Consider the following 16,537-nt stretch of genomic DNA (forward strand, 5'->3'; position numbering starts at 1 on the left):
TTAATTCCTTCCTCTCAGGATGATTTAGAGATCTCTCGAACAGAAAGCTGAATGCTGCAATTTTTGACAGATTGCGGCCATTCTGCTTTCTGTGCCGGTGAGATGAGGGACTCCCGAGACCTGAAGGAAGGAAGGCTGTAAAGTAAAATTTCTTTAGACACTTTAAACACACCAAACACACTTACTTCATCACTCACCTGAACACCGGACATCTCGAACCCTCCAAGCCCTTCATCCCAACAGCCCGCCTCGCTAACTTGGCATGGTTTGGAGCCATCGGGAATCCCACATTTCACCAATGAAAATAGGGATTAGGCTAAAAACTGCCTGTTAACAGGCAGTTAATTGGCATTAATCCCCTTCCCGCCTCGGGGAGGCAGGTCCCAGTGCGGGTCGGGTACCTGCCTCCTTTGAAACTGGCATGGAGGCAGGTTGGGGGCAGGATGGGTTCGTGCCCCCCGATTTCGGGATTATAGCCCCCCACACACCTCCAATCCCGCCTCCACGGCCCAATGAAAAGCCTGCCCAATATAATAGAAGGAGCTCTTTAGTAGCAATAAATCCTGTTGCAGAGATGTTTGATGATGGGAGATATTTTCTTCAGTTTTGGAATTATGATTTTCGTTATAAAAACCCACACTTTAGCTGACAGAACATAGAATTACTAGAATATATACAGCACAGAAACCGGCCATTCAGCCTGAGATAAAGAATAGATTTGCCTTCCAAAGCTAGGCTTTATTAACTTTAAAATCTGCAGCACATCTTCCCACATCCAGTCCCAACCAAAGCTGGAAAAGAACTGAATTTAAGGTGGCCACAACACATCATGTGATCATCAACTACCAATGAGATTACAACATATGTCCCAAGGCAGTTAACAAACAACCAATCACAATACTTTTACTAAACAAGGAATAATCACCACATTCACCCCTCCTTTTAAAATATACTCCAACCTAAATAACCTTTACAATTTATAATTAATTATTTACAACTAAAACTATGCACAAGAATAAAACTGTTCACATGACACAATACTAAGTGAACAACAACAAATAGTAACATTGCACATAAGTATTAAGTATCTCAACTAAAACAATATACTATAATATTTCAACAATTTTAAAACATTACTATCAATTTAAAAGTCCATTTTCAATCGGTCGACCGGATATCTTGTTCGTGTCGACCTTCTTAACCTTGGTGAAATTCCTTGCCCTCCCACACCAGAAGGCACAGAAGTATCTTCAGCAGGAAGGCTATCCATATCCCGATTTTCCACGGTTTCCGGATTAGAAATCCCATCAGAAGGTAAACTGGGACGGTCATAAACATCTATCAAGGGCTGACTAATAGAAGTATAATTATCTGCAATCGGATTGGAAATATTCGTAGTATCTGTAACAGCATCCACATTATCTGAATCATGACTATTGTTAATATCCTCAGAAGAGGGCTGGCCCCCACAAGGAGCCAAGTCTTTAATTGAAACAGTACTTTCTTTCCCATCTTGGAATCGAATATGAGCATATTGGGAATTTGCCTCCAACAGCTCCACCTCCTCCACCAAAGGATCATATTTTGACAATCTAACATGGTGTCGAAGCAGCACAGGTCCCTGCATAGTAAGCCATGAAGGTACCGAATATCCCGTAGTAGATCTCCGCGGATAGTTAAAGAGCCTTTCATGGGGGGTCACATTAGTAGCCGTTGAAAGCAATGATCTAATGGAATGCAGGGCATCAGGCAGTACCATTTCCCACTGTGTATTCTTAAGGTTCCGGGATGTCAAAGCCAACATAACTGCCTTCCAGATCACCCCATTGTATCGTTCGCACTGTCCATTACCCTGGGGATTATACGGGGTAGTTCTACTAGTAGAAATTCCCCGACTCTGAAGGTATTCCTTCAACTGGGAAGACATAAAAGAACTTCCCTGATCTGAATGGATATACGCAGGCATCCCAAAGATGACAAAAAGTTGAGTCAGACATTTAATAACTGTAGCAGCTGATACATCTGCACAAGGAAAAGCAAAAGGGAACCTTGAAAACTCATCCACAACAGTAAATATATATCGGTTTTGAGTAGTTGAAGGAAGAGGCCCCTTAAAATCAACGCTCAAACGTTCAAACGGAGAAGTAGCCTTTATAAGATGAGCTCGTTGAGGCTTAAAGAAATTCGGTTTACACCGAGCACAGATAGAACATGATGAAGTCATCCGCTTGACATCTTCAACTGAAAAAGGCAAGTTCTTACTGCGTACAAAGTGTATCATCCTCGTAACCCCAGGATGACATAAGGCATTGTGAAGATTAATAAGCGTATCTCTGTGAATCACAGAACAATAAGCCCTCGACAGTGCATCAGCAGCAACATTATCCTTCCCCGGACGATAAACTATGTCAAAATGGTAACATGCCAACTCAATCCTCCATCTCATTATTTTATCATTTTTGATCTTTCCAAAATGTTTAACATCAAACATAAAGGACAGATTTTTGATCAGTTACCAACGTGAAATGTCGCCCCGATAAATAATGTCTCCATTTACGCAATGCTTCTACTATTGCGTATGCCTCTTTCTCTATTGAAGAATGTCTTTTTTCACTATTGTTCAAAGTACGTGAGAAATAGGCCACAGGTCTTCCATTTTGGTTCAGAGTAGCCCCAATTGCAAAATCCGAAGCATCCGTCTCAATCACAAAGGGAACCTGCTCATCAATAGAATGCACAACTGCTCCTAAAATATCCTTTTTAAAATTCTCAAAACATGTCCTGGCCTCCCATGGTAGAGGATATGTCGTAACCCGAATAAGAGGCTGGATCTTCCGTGAAAAATTTGCAATCCAATTAGAATAATAAGAAAACAGTCCAACAACTCGTTGCAAAGCCTTAGAATTAGTAGGACAAGGTAAATCAATCAATGGTCGCAGACGTTCTGGATCTGGTTTAATCTTGTTTCCCAAGATAATATACCCCAATAGATTTACCTCAGTAGTCGAAAAGATACATTTCTCTTTGTTAAAAGTTAAACCAACTTTTTCCGCAGCTTGAAGGAATCTTTTTCAATTAGAATCATGCTCCACCCTTGATTTGCCACACACTGTGATGTCATCTAAGTATGAAAAGGTGTCAGAGAGGGAGTTATCACTTATAAAAGCATCCATTGCCCGTTGAAAACAAGCAACACCATTAGTAACACCAAATGGTATTCGGCAAAACTGATACAGCTTTCCACCAGCCTCAAAGGCCGTATATGGTTGATCCTTCTTAACAATAGGAATCTGATGATAAGCACTCTTTAAATCAATAGTGCTAAAAACCTTATACTGAGATACTTTGTTGATAAGCTCATCAATCTTAGGCAAAGGGTACGCATCTAATTGAGTATACCTATTAATAGTTTGGGAATAGTCTATCACCATTCGTTTCTTGTGTCTCTCGTTAGTCGTGACAACTACCTGTGCTCGCCAAGGCGAACAACTAGGTTCAATGATTCCTTCCAATAAGAGACGTTGAACTTCAGAATTAATAAATTCTCTATCCTGACTACTATATCTTCTTGACTTGGTAGCAATTGGCTTACAATCCGACATCAAATTGGAAAAAAGTGATAATGGAGAAATAGATAAAGAGGTTAATCCACAAATAGATAAAGGTGGCTTAGTCCCTCCAAATGAAAGACTAAGAGACTCATGTAACTGAAGCACATCATGCCCAATCAAAATATCCGCACAGAGATTAGGCAAAACAGATAGGCGTATATCAGTATACGTATTACCTAGAAGAATCATTTTCACAAAGCAACAACCAGCTATTTGTGAAGTAAGGGTCGTCTGAGCCATACACACCTGATACGTAACAGGCGAAATTTTCAAATGCTTCTCCTTCGCAAACTGAAGACTTATAAAACTCTCAGTACTGCCCGTATCTATAAGGGCCTTCACTTCCAACCCATTAACTTGAGCCGTAACTATAGCTTTGTTTAGGCCATGAGCAAATGCAGCAGAAATTGATGCAATAAACGCCCTATCTAAAGGCTGAATAGTCACAGAGGAGGTAGTGGAGGAGTTTTAAGATCCAAAGTCTTATTTTCTAACAACCGCTGACGAATTGATCTAGACAGTAATCCATTAATAAAAGCATCCCGTACCGATTCTTCCTTATATTCTTCAGCCGTCACGGCCTTATAATTACAGTTAACACTAAGGCACCGAAGTGCTTGTAAATAAGTATCCAAAGATTCTCCCACCTGCTGCCTACGGGCAGATAGAAGGTGACGTGCAAATACCTCATTCTTTGGTTTAACAAAAATCTTTTCCAATGTAGAAATAGCCACTTCATAAGTTTTACAGTCCAAAATATATTTATATACATCCGGAGCAATGTAATTGATCAGCATATTCAGCTTATTTAGAGACTCTTGATCCAACACGCCCAAAAAGTTTTTTAATGTACAATACCAATGTTTCCATTTATCATCCACTCCAGCAGAATTGGGGTCAGCCTTGAATCGTTCTGGTTGAAGATATCGCTCCATTCTAACATAAAGTTAATAAATTGAGATAAAGAATAGATTTGCCTTCCAAAGCTAGGCTTTATTAACTTTAAAATCTGCAGCACATCTTCCCACATCCAGTCCCAACCAAAGCTGGAAAAGAACTGAATTTAAGGTGGCCACAACACATCATGTGATCATCAACTACCAATGAGATTACAACATATATCCCAAGGCAGTTAACAAACAACCAATCACAATACTTTTACTAAACAAGGAATAATCACCACACAGCCCAACTAGTCTGTGCTGGTGTTTATCCGCCACACGAGTCTCCTCCCATTCCATCGACCTCATCGCAGCCTTTCAGTATATCTTTCTATTCCCTTTTCTCTCATGTACTCGTCTAGTTTCCTTTTGAAAGTATCTAAGCTATTTGCCTCAACCACTTCCTGTAGTAGCAAGTTCCACATTCTAACCACTTTCTGAGTGAAGTAATTTCTCATCATTTCCATTTATTAGTAACTATTTTTTATTCATGGCCCCCAGTTTTGAATTCTCCCACAAGTGGAAACATTCTCTCCACATCTACCCTGTCCAACCCATTCATAATTTTAAAGACCTCTATCAGGTCACCACTACGTTCTGTTTTCTAAAGAATAAAGCCCCAACTTGGAATAATATAGTTCTTCCTGACATTTGGGTAACCTTGGGGGGAATTTTAACATGGGTGAGCAGGTGCAGCAGGGGGGGTTAAATAGCCAAAACTTTGAGGCGTGTCAGGAAGCCGGCTCCGAGGCAGGACAAGGGGTTGGCAGCCAACCCACTACCAGGAGGCGGGTTGACATATTAAATATGTTAAGTAGGCTGGAAGCCTCGGATATAACCTGCTGTGATTGTTTTACGGTGGCCAGCTGGGTTTCCCGAGCCTCAGGAAACCCATCAGCTGCAGCAAGGCGAGGACAGCCTCGGGGAGCACTTCTTGTAGGCCAGGAGGAGCAGGAGTGCTTCCTCCTGGCCTCCCAGGCTCCCCCACCATCAGAACGCTCCACCCCATCCCCCCCCCACCATGCAAACCTCCACCCAGGGTCGGGAATCGGAACCCCCCACCCCGGTCAGGGATCGGACCTATCTGGTCCTGCGGCCTCCTCTGGAGTGCTCCCCGCCTGACTAAAAGCCAAGCCTGTCAATCAGGCTGACTTCCATACGGGGAACCTGTCAATGATGAAAGACACACGATGTGGAGTTAAATCTCCACAAAATGCGGGGAGACCCAGACTTCCGGGTTTCTTGCATGATACTGAATCCCCCTGCCCCTAGCGCATCAGTAAGTAAAAATTCCCCACCTTGTTACTGTAATGCTAGGGTTTTGATTCAGCATCTAAGTATGTGCGCAGAAAACTTTAAAAAAAAACATTCGGATTAGAGAGCTTGGAAGTCTCTGGAGATGACACAAATCTGAATTAATATTCCTGTCCTTGCAAAGACTTTCTATACCCTCTTAGCTCCATCTGTTGTCCATCTGTCATGCAGCCATGTTTCATGCTAATAATATCAATATTTTTCCCAGTGTGTACCTCTGTACATTCTTAATGCAGTGTCAGCTGTGACTCAGTTGGTAGCACTCTCGACTATGAGTCAGAAGGTTGTGGGTTCAAGTTCACTCCAGAGACTTGAGCACATAAAGCTAGGCTGACACTCCGGTACAGAGGGAGTACAGTCAGAGGTGCCGTCTTTCGGATGAGACATTAAACCGAGGCCCCGTCTGCTCTCTCAGATGGATGTAAAAGAACCCATGGCACTATTTCACAGAAGAGTAGGGGAGTTATCCCCGGCCAATATTTATCCCTCAATCAACATCGCAGGAGGCGGGTTGGCACTTTAAATATTATAATGAGGCGCTGTGCCTCATGGTGATCCACCATTTTAAATTTAACTGTGGGTGGGCAGGTTTCTCAGGCCTCGGGGAACTTGCCAGCTAAAGGGAGGCGAGGACTGCTGGATCCAGGAGTTAAGTGTCTTTCCACTTACCTGCTGGATCCAGCGTTCCTGCCTAGCCAACCCGCAATCGACAACCACCCCCCCCCTACCATCTGGCTGGCTGCAGGCGGGAAACAGTGATTCTAAATGCTAATCAAGCCCTGCCGTTAAATTTGGCAGGGCCTGTGGGAAACCCATTCTCCCGGGTTTCCTGACCGCTTTTCAGCCCCACCTCCAAATTAAAATTCCAGCCTTTATATCTAGAAAAACATAAGTTATCTACAAAGTTAATTCCCTCAAGTATAGATCTTTTAAAAAAGAATATTTATCATACTAATTTTTGCTGTGCCCTCATAAAATACATGACTGCAGTCTTTGCCTTACTTATATTTCTTCTTTAGTACCTCACATCATCTTCCCATGTTAGCCTCTGTCCTCATAATTGTAATGTATGTACCTTTAAGGGGTGAACTACTTTTTACAGCTCCTGTATACTGTACTACCGGCAGTGACCACACCTGTATATAAACCCTGAGTAGTGATCTGTACAGTTAGTTCTAGAGTAACCCTCATTCAGTAAACACCTGTTGAATCGTTCCCTGCAGTCTGTTGTCTGATTATTGAAGGACACAACATTAAGATACACGGATCTAACATTGGCGACGAGGTAGTTTCGAACCTACCTGCAACTCTGCATCACCTCCCAGGGATTCGCTCCTGGAGAACAGTGGAAGAAGGTCGAGTCCAGAAGCACAGGCGTCGACCACGGGCAACCGCCCAGTCATCCAGCGGAGATTTGAGCATCGCAGGGGAGGCTGTTGAGAGCCAGGCTTGGCTTTCCAGTCACGGTGGTCCAGCGAAACGGGCTGGCAACAGGTACTGCGCAGACCCTACCCGGACAGCGACGGGCTAGAGCCCGACCGAGCAGCACAGAAAAAGGCCGAGCAGCGTCGACGGGAGAGAGAGAGAGGGCAGAGCGCACAGGGCGCAGCCAGTGTTCAGGACCGAGCGGCGTCAACGGGGGAGAGAGATGAGAGAGAGCAGAGCGCAGCCGGTGTTCAAGGGCCAAGTAGCGTCAACGGGGGAGAGAGGCGCACAGGAAAACGCGAGGCGCTGCCATTGCCACGAGAACCGCAGAGAGCGGCATTGGCAGCAGCACAGGAGCAGCGCACGAAACCCACAGGGCGTCGCCATTTGCCACGAGGACCGCCAAGAGCGGCGTTGGCAGCAGCGCGGGAGACGCCATTTTAAGCCGCAGCGGGGAAGAAAGGAAAGCGCGGGAGACGCCATTTTAAGCCACAGCGAGGAAGAAAGGAAAGCGCGGGAGACGCCATTTTAAGCCAGTCTAACCACACCCAAAAATGCCGAAGAGTGGCAGTATCACAGCATTCAACAATGAAGTCGAAGATTGGACGACATATGTCGAACGCATAGAAGTATACTGCAAGGCAAATGAAGTGCCAGATGACAAGAAAGCGCTGGTATTGTTGAATTCAATGGGTGCAAAAACGTATGGCTTACTACGAAACCTAGTAACCCCAGAGAAGCCAGTAGAAAAGGATTTTGAAAACATAGTGTCAATCCTACAGGACATCTTAAACCCCACACCGCTGCTGATAGCAGAAAGATTTAAGTTTCACAAAAGGAACCAGCATAAAGATGAAAGTAATGCTGAGTATTTAACGGAACTGCGCAAGCTATCGAAACACTGCCAGTTTGGAACGGGACTAGCAGATACTTTAAGGGACAAGATTGTGTGTGGGCTTCAAAGTGAAGGAACCCAGAAACGGCTTCTATCAGAAAAGGATCTTACGCTGGACAAGGCTTTCAGCATTGCAGTATCACACGAAGCAGCAGCATGGGGCACTGCAGAGATACAACGGAGACCGCAAGAATATGGCACAAATGAAATGTCATACGGAACAGTGAAGTGCTATCGCTGCGGCGGAACAACACACGACCATAATGATTGCTGGTTCAAGGACAAAGTGTGCAGACAGTGTGGAAAAGTAGGACACATAGCAAGAGTCTGCAGGTCGGGATAGAAAACCAGCAGCAAGAAATCTCCACAGGAGAAGTACAAGAAGGTACATAAGGTGACGGAGAGTAGTTCAGACGAACAGAAGAGTGATACAGACTCCGGAAGCAAGGAGCTGGGTTGTCTCAAACTACATAATGTGATCAAAACGGAGGATCACCAAACTATCTGGGTCACGCTCAAGATAGCAGGAGTCCAAATGAAAATGGAATTGGACACAGGATCAGCCCTAACAGTCATAAACCGAAGGGACTACAAGCAGCTATTCTCACATATACCCTTGAGAGATACAAAGATTGTCTTGAAGACGTACACGGGGCAAAAAGTCTACCCCAAAGGAAAAATAAGGGTGAACGTTATATATAACGGCAAGGAAACACCAAAAATGGACCTATATGTATTGCCAGGTGGAGGACCACCACTACTAGGACGTGAATGGATCCGGAAGATACAGCTAGATTGGCATTCCATACAGGCACTGACTGTGGCTGACAAAAAGGATGACGACGTCACACCTGGGCGACTGTCAAAGATCCTAACTGACGCGAAAGAAGTGTTCCAGCAAGGACTCAGAACACTAAAAGGCATGACAGCGATGATTAAAATTGAAGAAAACGCAAGCCCAAAATTTTTTAAGGCCAGACCGGTACCTTATGCAATCCGCCCAGCCGTCGAAGCAGAGCTGGAGAGTCTGGAACGTTCAAGTGTACTGTCCAAGGTAGACTGGAGTGAGTGGGCTACACCCATCGTCCCTGTGATGAAAAAGTTGTTGAGCAGCACGCCTGGGGAACCAAGGAAGGTTCGCATCTGTGGGGACATTAAGGTAACAGTGAACCCGGTCCTTCACACCGTACAATATCCACTTCCGCGGATTGAAGATATTTTCGCCTCGCTATCTGGAGGGAAACGCTTCACTAAGATTGATCTGGCCCAGGCATATCTGCAAATGGAGGTAGAAGAAGCATCAAAAAAATACCTCACAATCAACACCCATAAAGGTCTCTACCAATACAACCGGCTGGTATTCGGGGTAGCATCAGCTCCGGCTATTTGGCAGAGGGCAATGGAACAAGTCCTGCAAGGGATCCCAGGGACCCAGTGTTATTTGGACGACATCCTCGTCACGGGCGAAAATGACAGTGATCACCTTGCCAACCTGGAGCAGGTGCTCACTAGATTGCAGGAATATGGGCTCCGAGCTAACCGCCCCAAATGCGAGTTTTTTAGAAAACAGATCTCGTATTGTGGCCACGTTATCGATAAAGAGGGGTTACATAAGACCCCAGAGAAGATTGAGGCAGTAGTCAAGGCTCCAGCACCGGAAAATATATCTCAACTGAGGTCGTTCCTCGGGCTGGTAAACTACTACCATAAGTTCTTGCCAAATTTGTCTACAATACTACATCCACTGAACACCCTACTGCAAACTTGGGTGCCATGGAAGTGGAGTGACGAATGTAGACGAGCTTTCCAGAAGAGCAAAACACTAATCACATCGAAAGAGGTATTGGCCCATTACAACCCGGCATTACCAATTCGGTTGGCATGTGATGCGTCACCCTACGGCATTGGAGCGGTGCTGTCGCACAAATTCTCGGACGGCTCAGAGAGGCCAATAGCCTTTGCGTCACGATCACTAACCTCAGCCGAGCGTAACTACGCCCAGATTGACAGGGAGGCCCTCAGCCTAGTGTGGGGAGTGAAAAAGTTCAATCACTATCTGCACGGGCAGAAGTTCACCTTGCTGACTGACCACCAACCACTTGTCTCCATCTTTAATCCAAAGAAGGGCGTTCCGGTGATGACTGCGCAACGGCTACAAAGATGGTCCCTTTTTCTAGGGGCGCACCAATATGAAATCGAGTATAAGGGCACGAAACAGCATGGAAACGCTGATGGGCTATCACGCCTGCCACTGCCTACTGCAAGCACCAGCAGTGGATCCTGTCGAAATATTTCATTCGACTATAATTGAATGCTTGCCAGTAACTAACGCTGGTATAGAGAAGGAGACCCGAAATGACCCGACACTGTCTCGGGTATATGATTTGACGGTGAAGGGATGGCCAGCCCATGGCGACTCACTGTTGCCAGCATTCTCATCCAGAAGAGAACAGCTGTCAGTATGCCAGGGGACCTTGATGTGTGGATCCCGAGTGGTAATTCCACCCAAATTAAGGGAGAGAGTGCTCAATGAGCTTCACGAAGGTCATCTGGGAGGGGTGAAAATGAAAAGCCTTGCTAGGGCTTATGTGTGGTGGCCGGGGATCGATCAGCAAATCGAGGACCTGACAAAGAGCTGCTCAGGATGCCAGAAGGTCCAAAATGCACCACCACATGCCCCTCTACACCCATGGGAGTGGCCCTCATCTCCATGGCAACGGGTGCATATTGATTTTGCTGGTCCATTCATGGACTCAATGTTTTTAATAGCCGTGGATGCGCACTCGAAATGGCCTGAGGTGATCAAAATGTCCTCCACCACCACGGAGAAAACTATTGCAGTCCTACGGACCATTTTTGCCAGGAACGGCTTGCCAGAGCAGATTTGCTCTGATAACGGACCACAGTTTGTGTCCGAAGAGTTTCGAAGATTTATGAAAAGGAATGGGGTAAGGCATTACGGCCTAGAAATTAGGTATAGCCCCGACAGGTCTTTAGCGCCCGAAATTTAGCGCTCGGCCGGATTCCCGTAGCGCCCGCCTGAAATTCAGTTGCGCCGCCCCAACACGGAGGCGGGCGCTATTGGAGGGTTTGGCCGCCTCGTTTGGGGCGAAGAATGTCAGTTTCAGGCGTCCAGCTGCCGCTGCGGCACCCGATGCGGTGCGGCAGGCTGGGGTACTGCAGGCCTCCTCCTTCTCTTAAGGAGGAGCTGCCTGCAGCCGTGAGATCGCCGCTGGATTCCCCCGGCAAATGAGCCCGGCACCACGGAGAAGTGCCGGGCTCGCGGGAGTGACACACCAATGCCGCGGGGGGGTGGTGCAGGAGTCCGGGGAGGGAGGTGCGGCCAGGCGGCCGCCGGGAAAGCGGCCGGCCGCCCCTCCACCTTTATGCGCCGGCCTCTCGGAGCTGCAAGGCACCGTTTTGCAAACGCTGTTTGCGGCCGCCACGGGAGAGGCGGCCGCAACTGAATTTGGCGGTCGGACCGGAATTGCATTGGAACCGGGGCGCTGCGCACACCGATGACGTCATCGGTGCCGGCGCAGCGCTACCGGCTAACGTCGATGTTACGGACCAACTGAATTTCGGGTGCGAAAAAACTTCCGGCGCAAACCACTCTATAGCCCATAAGTGGGCGCAAACGCGACTGAATTTCTAGGCCTACACATCCACCCCGTATCATCCAGCCACAAATGGATTGGCTGAGAGGTTCGTACAAACTTTTAAGAAGGCAATAAAGGCTATGTACAATGACAATATTCCGCTGCAGCACAAGGTGGACAATTTCCTGTTCGCCTACCGGAATGCGACACATGCAGTCACCAACCAGGCCCCAGCCATGATGTTCTTTAACCGAAGGTTAAGATCTCGCCTGGATTTGCTCAGACCAAACATACGAAGAGATGTTGAGAGTAAGCAATTCCAGCACATCCATGAGAAGCCAACAAGGAGCTTCAATGTAGGGCAACCAGTCTTGGCCCGCGACTACCGAACAGAAAAATGGCAGCCAGGAACGATATGCACACAGCAGGGCCCACTAATGTACACAGTGGACGTTGGGGAGAGCATCGTGAGACGCCATGCTGACCAGATCCTAGAGTCAACCCCATGCCTCGCCCATACGTACCTGGTGATGAACCCGACGTACAGGTAGCATCTACCCCAGAAACAGTAGCATCGGAAGCTGATGAACAAACTGACGACAGGGGGCCAGAATCGCCTCCGCACCAAGAGCAAGACACTCGGGAAAGGCGCTATCCAGAAAGGATCAGGAAGCCTCCCCAAAGACTGAATTTGTAAATAGACTATTTTCAGCTAATGTTGCATGTTAAAAGTGTTAATTGTAATTAGCTGATATTTAATTGTTAAATGAGTGTTATGGTACTGTTAATCTAAAAGGGGAGGAATTGTAATGTATGTACCTTTAAGGGGAGAACTACTTTTTACAGCTCCTGTATACTGTAGTACCAGCAGTGACCACACCTGTATATAAACCCTGAGTAGTGATCTGTACAATTAGTTCTGGAGTAACCCTCATTCAGTAAACACCTGTTGAATCGTTCCCTGCAATCTGTTGTCTGATTATCGAAGTACACAACATTAAGATACACGGATCTAACAATAATAATATTACTGTCTTAGCTCCCTCCCCCACTTAGCTCAGCAGGTGTTTTTGCTATATTCCTTACCCTTGGGAAACAATATCCAACATTATTAACATTTCATCTGTACAGAACTTACTATTATAATGGCTAATAGTGAGCTGCGTAGAGATGACATGTTAATGACAATGTTAATACATGTTCCCTATTACAATGCTTTTTAAACCTATGCCCTGTCCTCCCATTACTTTTATCATTTCACCCCAGGATGCCATCACTATTTGCTTCACTTTCCTTTCCCTTATCATTTTTGGTTCAGTCTCCATAAGGTCTTCACTTACCTCATCCTTATCCATCCAAAAATCCAATACAATCTAACTATTAAAGGTATGTGTAGCATTGCCTTTTAAGTATAATTCACAGTAAATACTAAACAATTTCACAAATATTCAAAAAATGAAACACCAATAGAAAGTATGTTATTAACATGCATTAATTTAAAGTGTGGTACAAAGTTAAACCTTTATAACCTGAGAATGTGGTCTCTGCACCAAAGTAAGTGACCTTTTGCCATTCTGCTGCATGGCTTAAAAGTTGCAGTTTTGATTTTTACTTTGTTGCAGCTTGTATTATTTTTTTACAGTAGTTATGAATATAATAAACTTAAAAGCTGATAAAGAATAATATTTCAAAAGTCCACCTACCTCTTCTTGATTCAGTGAAGCAATATGTAAATACAAAAATGTATTCTGAAGTCTGGCTGCAGCCTTGGCCACCGCCAGTGATACTACACCAATAGCCACACTACCAGGAAAAAATGGTTCTGGTGGTTCACGGGGCTTGATTGGTTTCTCTGGAGCAATACTTTTCTTGCCTGTAATATAAATCACGATCAATATGATCTTCTAGATTAATTTTGATCGTCTAACAGGGCGGAGGAGACATTTTCCATATCCCCCCCCCCCTAATTGGTGGGTAGGAAGTGTCTGTATCTGGATGCCTAGGGCATTACGACTATATAGGACAGGCTAGATGGACCAGTGGATCTTTTCCTAGCCTTCATTTTCGTATGCTCGTATGTAGGAAGACAAGTGGCTTTTTAAGTTGATCTATTTACAACAATCAGCTCTTTCAAAGCATTCAATCAGTACAGAGAAGCTGTAGTGTGAAAATAATTGTAATGGTGTTAGTTTGGTTACTGTAGTGTATTTAGGAAAAAATATCTGTGTTCTAAATAGACATCGAGCAACAGATATTGGTCCAGATTTTGCGGTGGTAATGATGGCGAACTGTCAACGTTTGCCGTCATTACCCCTCTGAAACTGACCGCAACTTCAGGTCTTAGTGCATGCGCAGCTAAACATGGAAATCCTGAAGTTGCGGTCAGTCATTCACTGCTCCGACACAGGCTGCGCTGTGGATCACCTCCCCCCCCACCCCCCAGCAATCAGTGATATTCAGTGGAACTGACGAAATCTTAAGCTTTTCCGCGCTAATATTGTGGTTAAATGCCCCATTAAATGTTAAGCTTTGTAATAGGTGTAACTGGGGTTTTAACAGCATATTGACTGCTAAATAATATTTCTGGACCTGAATATTTTTGGAATATCAAATTTCTCCATTATGATAAAAATTACTAGATTTAAAAAAAAAATTACTTTTTTAAAAGTTTGTTCATGATATTTCAGTTTCTACCTTAACCCCGTGTGTATGTCCCAATCTTTATTTCACTCTCTAACATTTTTCAAAAGTGCAGATTATCAGTGCTTTTTATTACCTGGTTTGCTGTCTGTGAGAATTCTTCAATGTGATTGGCTGCTTAGAGAGCTTGATGACATCACAGTTGCTGTTCGCTGGAGTTCCCCTTTTGACAGCACTACAATCAATTTCACACCAGGGAAGCGAAAGTTCTAGCCACAGAGATCACAACATCTCTGTGGGCACCTTTCTTCAAGGTCAGCGGTGATCGCTGTCACTTCGCCGATGGTTTGTATGTGAAATCTCTTGCCTTTATTGCAAACAATTAATTTTTCTATGTCTCCCTGACAGATTTGATTCTAGAAACTTTTGATATGTAGATGATTAAATTAGGACCTCTGCAAATTCATTTTCCTAGAAAGATGCACTTACAGGGAGAATTTTCATGTCACCCTGTTCATCGGGCAGGTGGTAGGTGGAGCGAGCCCATGCCTGCCTGATGAAGCTTGCCGAAAGCTCGATATGTTTTCATTGTTGGGCCTCACTAGAATCGCCGAGCTGCCCTTGCTAACAAGCGCTGATATTATAATGAGGCTGCGTGCTTCATATTTAACCACCATTTAAAATTTATCCCTGGCCGGCCGAGTTTTCCGGGCCCCAGGAAACCTGGAGGCTAAAGGGAAGTGAAGACTGCTGCATCCAGGAGGTAAGTGCCTCAATGTGGCTGGCTGCAGCCGGGAAACGGAGATAAAAAATGCTAATCAGGTCCTGCCATTAAATTCGTCAAGACCTGCGGGAAACTCGTTCTTCCGGGGTTCCCAGCCTCAAAGCAACCTCACCCACCCCCTCCCCGCCTCCGAGTTCATATCCAGCCCAATGATTTTAGATTGGTTATAATAATGCTTATCCATAAGCTTACAGATTCCCTTGGCAGAACAGTGTGGAATTCCGCATTAAAAACTTTCAACGGTTATTTATCTATTGCAGGCATAGAAAAGTGGTACGTGAGATGTGTGAAGGACTCTGAAGGTCCATTTCCTAATCTACCCAAATGTTGAAGATGCAACATATTTGTAAAGTAAGGATCAGGACTTCCATCTTTTGGAACTTCTGTTTGATAAAGGTCTATTGAACAATTGTACTGTGGGAGCCTGATTTAAATATGTTAATGAAGTGCCTCGCCTCTCAACAGCGGGCTACTTACACGACACGAAACCCGCTGCTGTAAAAAGGCAATGGCCATGTAAGCGGGGGTTGGGGACGCGTTTCTCATTTTCTAATTTTTAAACCCCCCAACCCTCACCTAACCATTGCAAGGGTGTTAATATCGAGGCCAATATGTTTGTAGAAATCATTTTCAAAATTAGTAAAATGTACACCAACCTTTAAGAGGTTTGTTTTTCTTGTCTAGAACAGGAACAGCGATATTTGAAAGGGATATTTCAGGCTCTGTTGTCTCCTCTGCTTCAGCATCTATTTTCCTTTGCTCTTCATCTTCTTCCACTTTTCTTTGAAAGTATTCACTGTGCAATTCAAATTCAGAATTGGCACTATGCTTATATTGCATATTGGTACCAATACACTATAGCAAAAATTACATTTAAACCAGTACACTTAAATTTATGCCAATACACTGCTTGATTGATACTCTTAGACTGGTATATTGCAGTCTGTACAAACTCAAATTGGTGTTAGATGGCCTTCCTGTGGGTATCTCTCACTTCACACTTCAGTGCCTCCTGTAGGCTCCAATTATACTGTCACTTTTATGCTGATATGCACCCAAAGCTGCTTCAGATCAACATAAAAGTGGCAATACAGCTATACCCTCAATTCATCATCACCTCAAGTTGCTCCATTAAAACCATCACCAGTAATTCACTGGTCATATGGCACACAATGCTCTTTTTTTTTACACACAATCTAATTTTCTAAGGACAACATTTAATTGCACTGCTGGGAGTTTTACACAGTTCAAATGGACATAGTACCAAAATTTCATATGCCACCATTAAATTTTACTGAAATGGAAAAAAATGGCCACTGCATGCTGAA

The 16,537-nt window shown here is 44.7% G+C and overlaps 1 protein-coding gene across 1 annotated transcript in view; it reads right to left on the bottom strand.

Annotated features, from left to right (window-relative positions):
* Nucleotides 1-16,537, bottom strand: part of eno4 (enolase 4) — a 77,158-nt gene that overhangs the window by 22,241 nt on the left and 38,380 nt on the right. Inside the window, exons 4-5 of the mRNA XM_085994408.1 lie at nt 15,866-16,005; nt 13,489-13,658 (exon numbers count right to left, since the gene is read on the bottom strand). Of these exons, the coding sequence (XP_085850534.1) occupies nt 13,489-13,658; nt 15,866-16,005 (310 nt within the window). The remainder of the gene's footprint in view (nt 1-13,488; nt 13,659-15,865; nt 16,006-16,537) is intronic.

Source organism: Somniosus microcephalus, chromosome 8 (genome assembly GCF_052327205.1).
Source record: "Somniosus microcephalus isolate GS21.2 chromosome 8, FLI_Smic_1.0, whole genome shotgun sequence".
Classification (NCBI taxonomy): domain Eukaryota; kingdom Metazoa; phylum Chordata; class Chondrichthyes; order Squaliformes; family Somniosidae; genus Somniosus; species Somniosus microcephalus.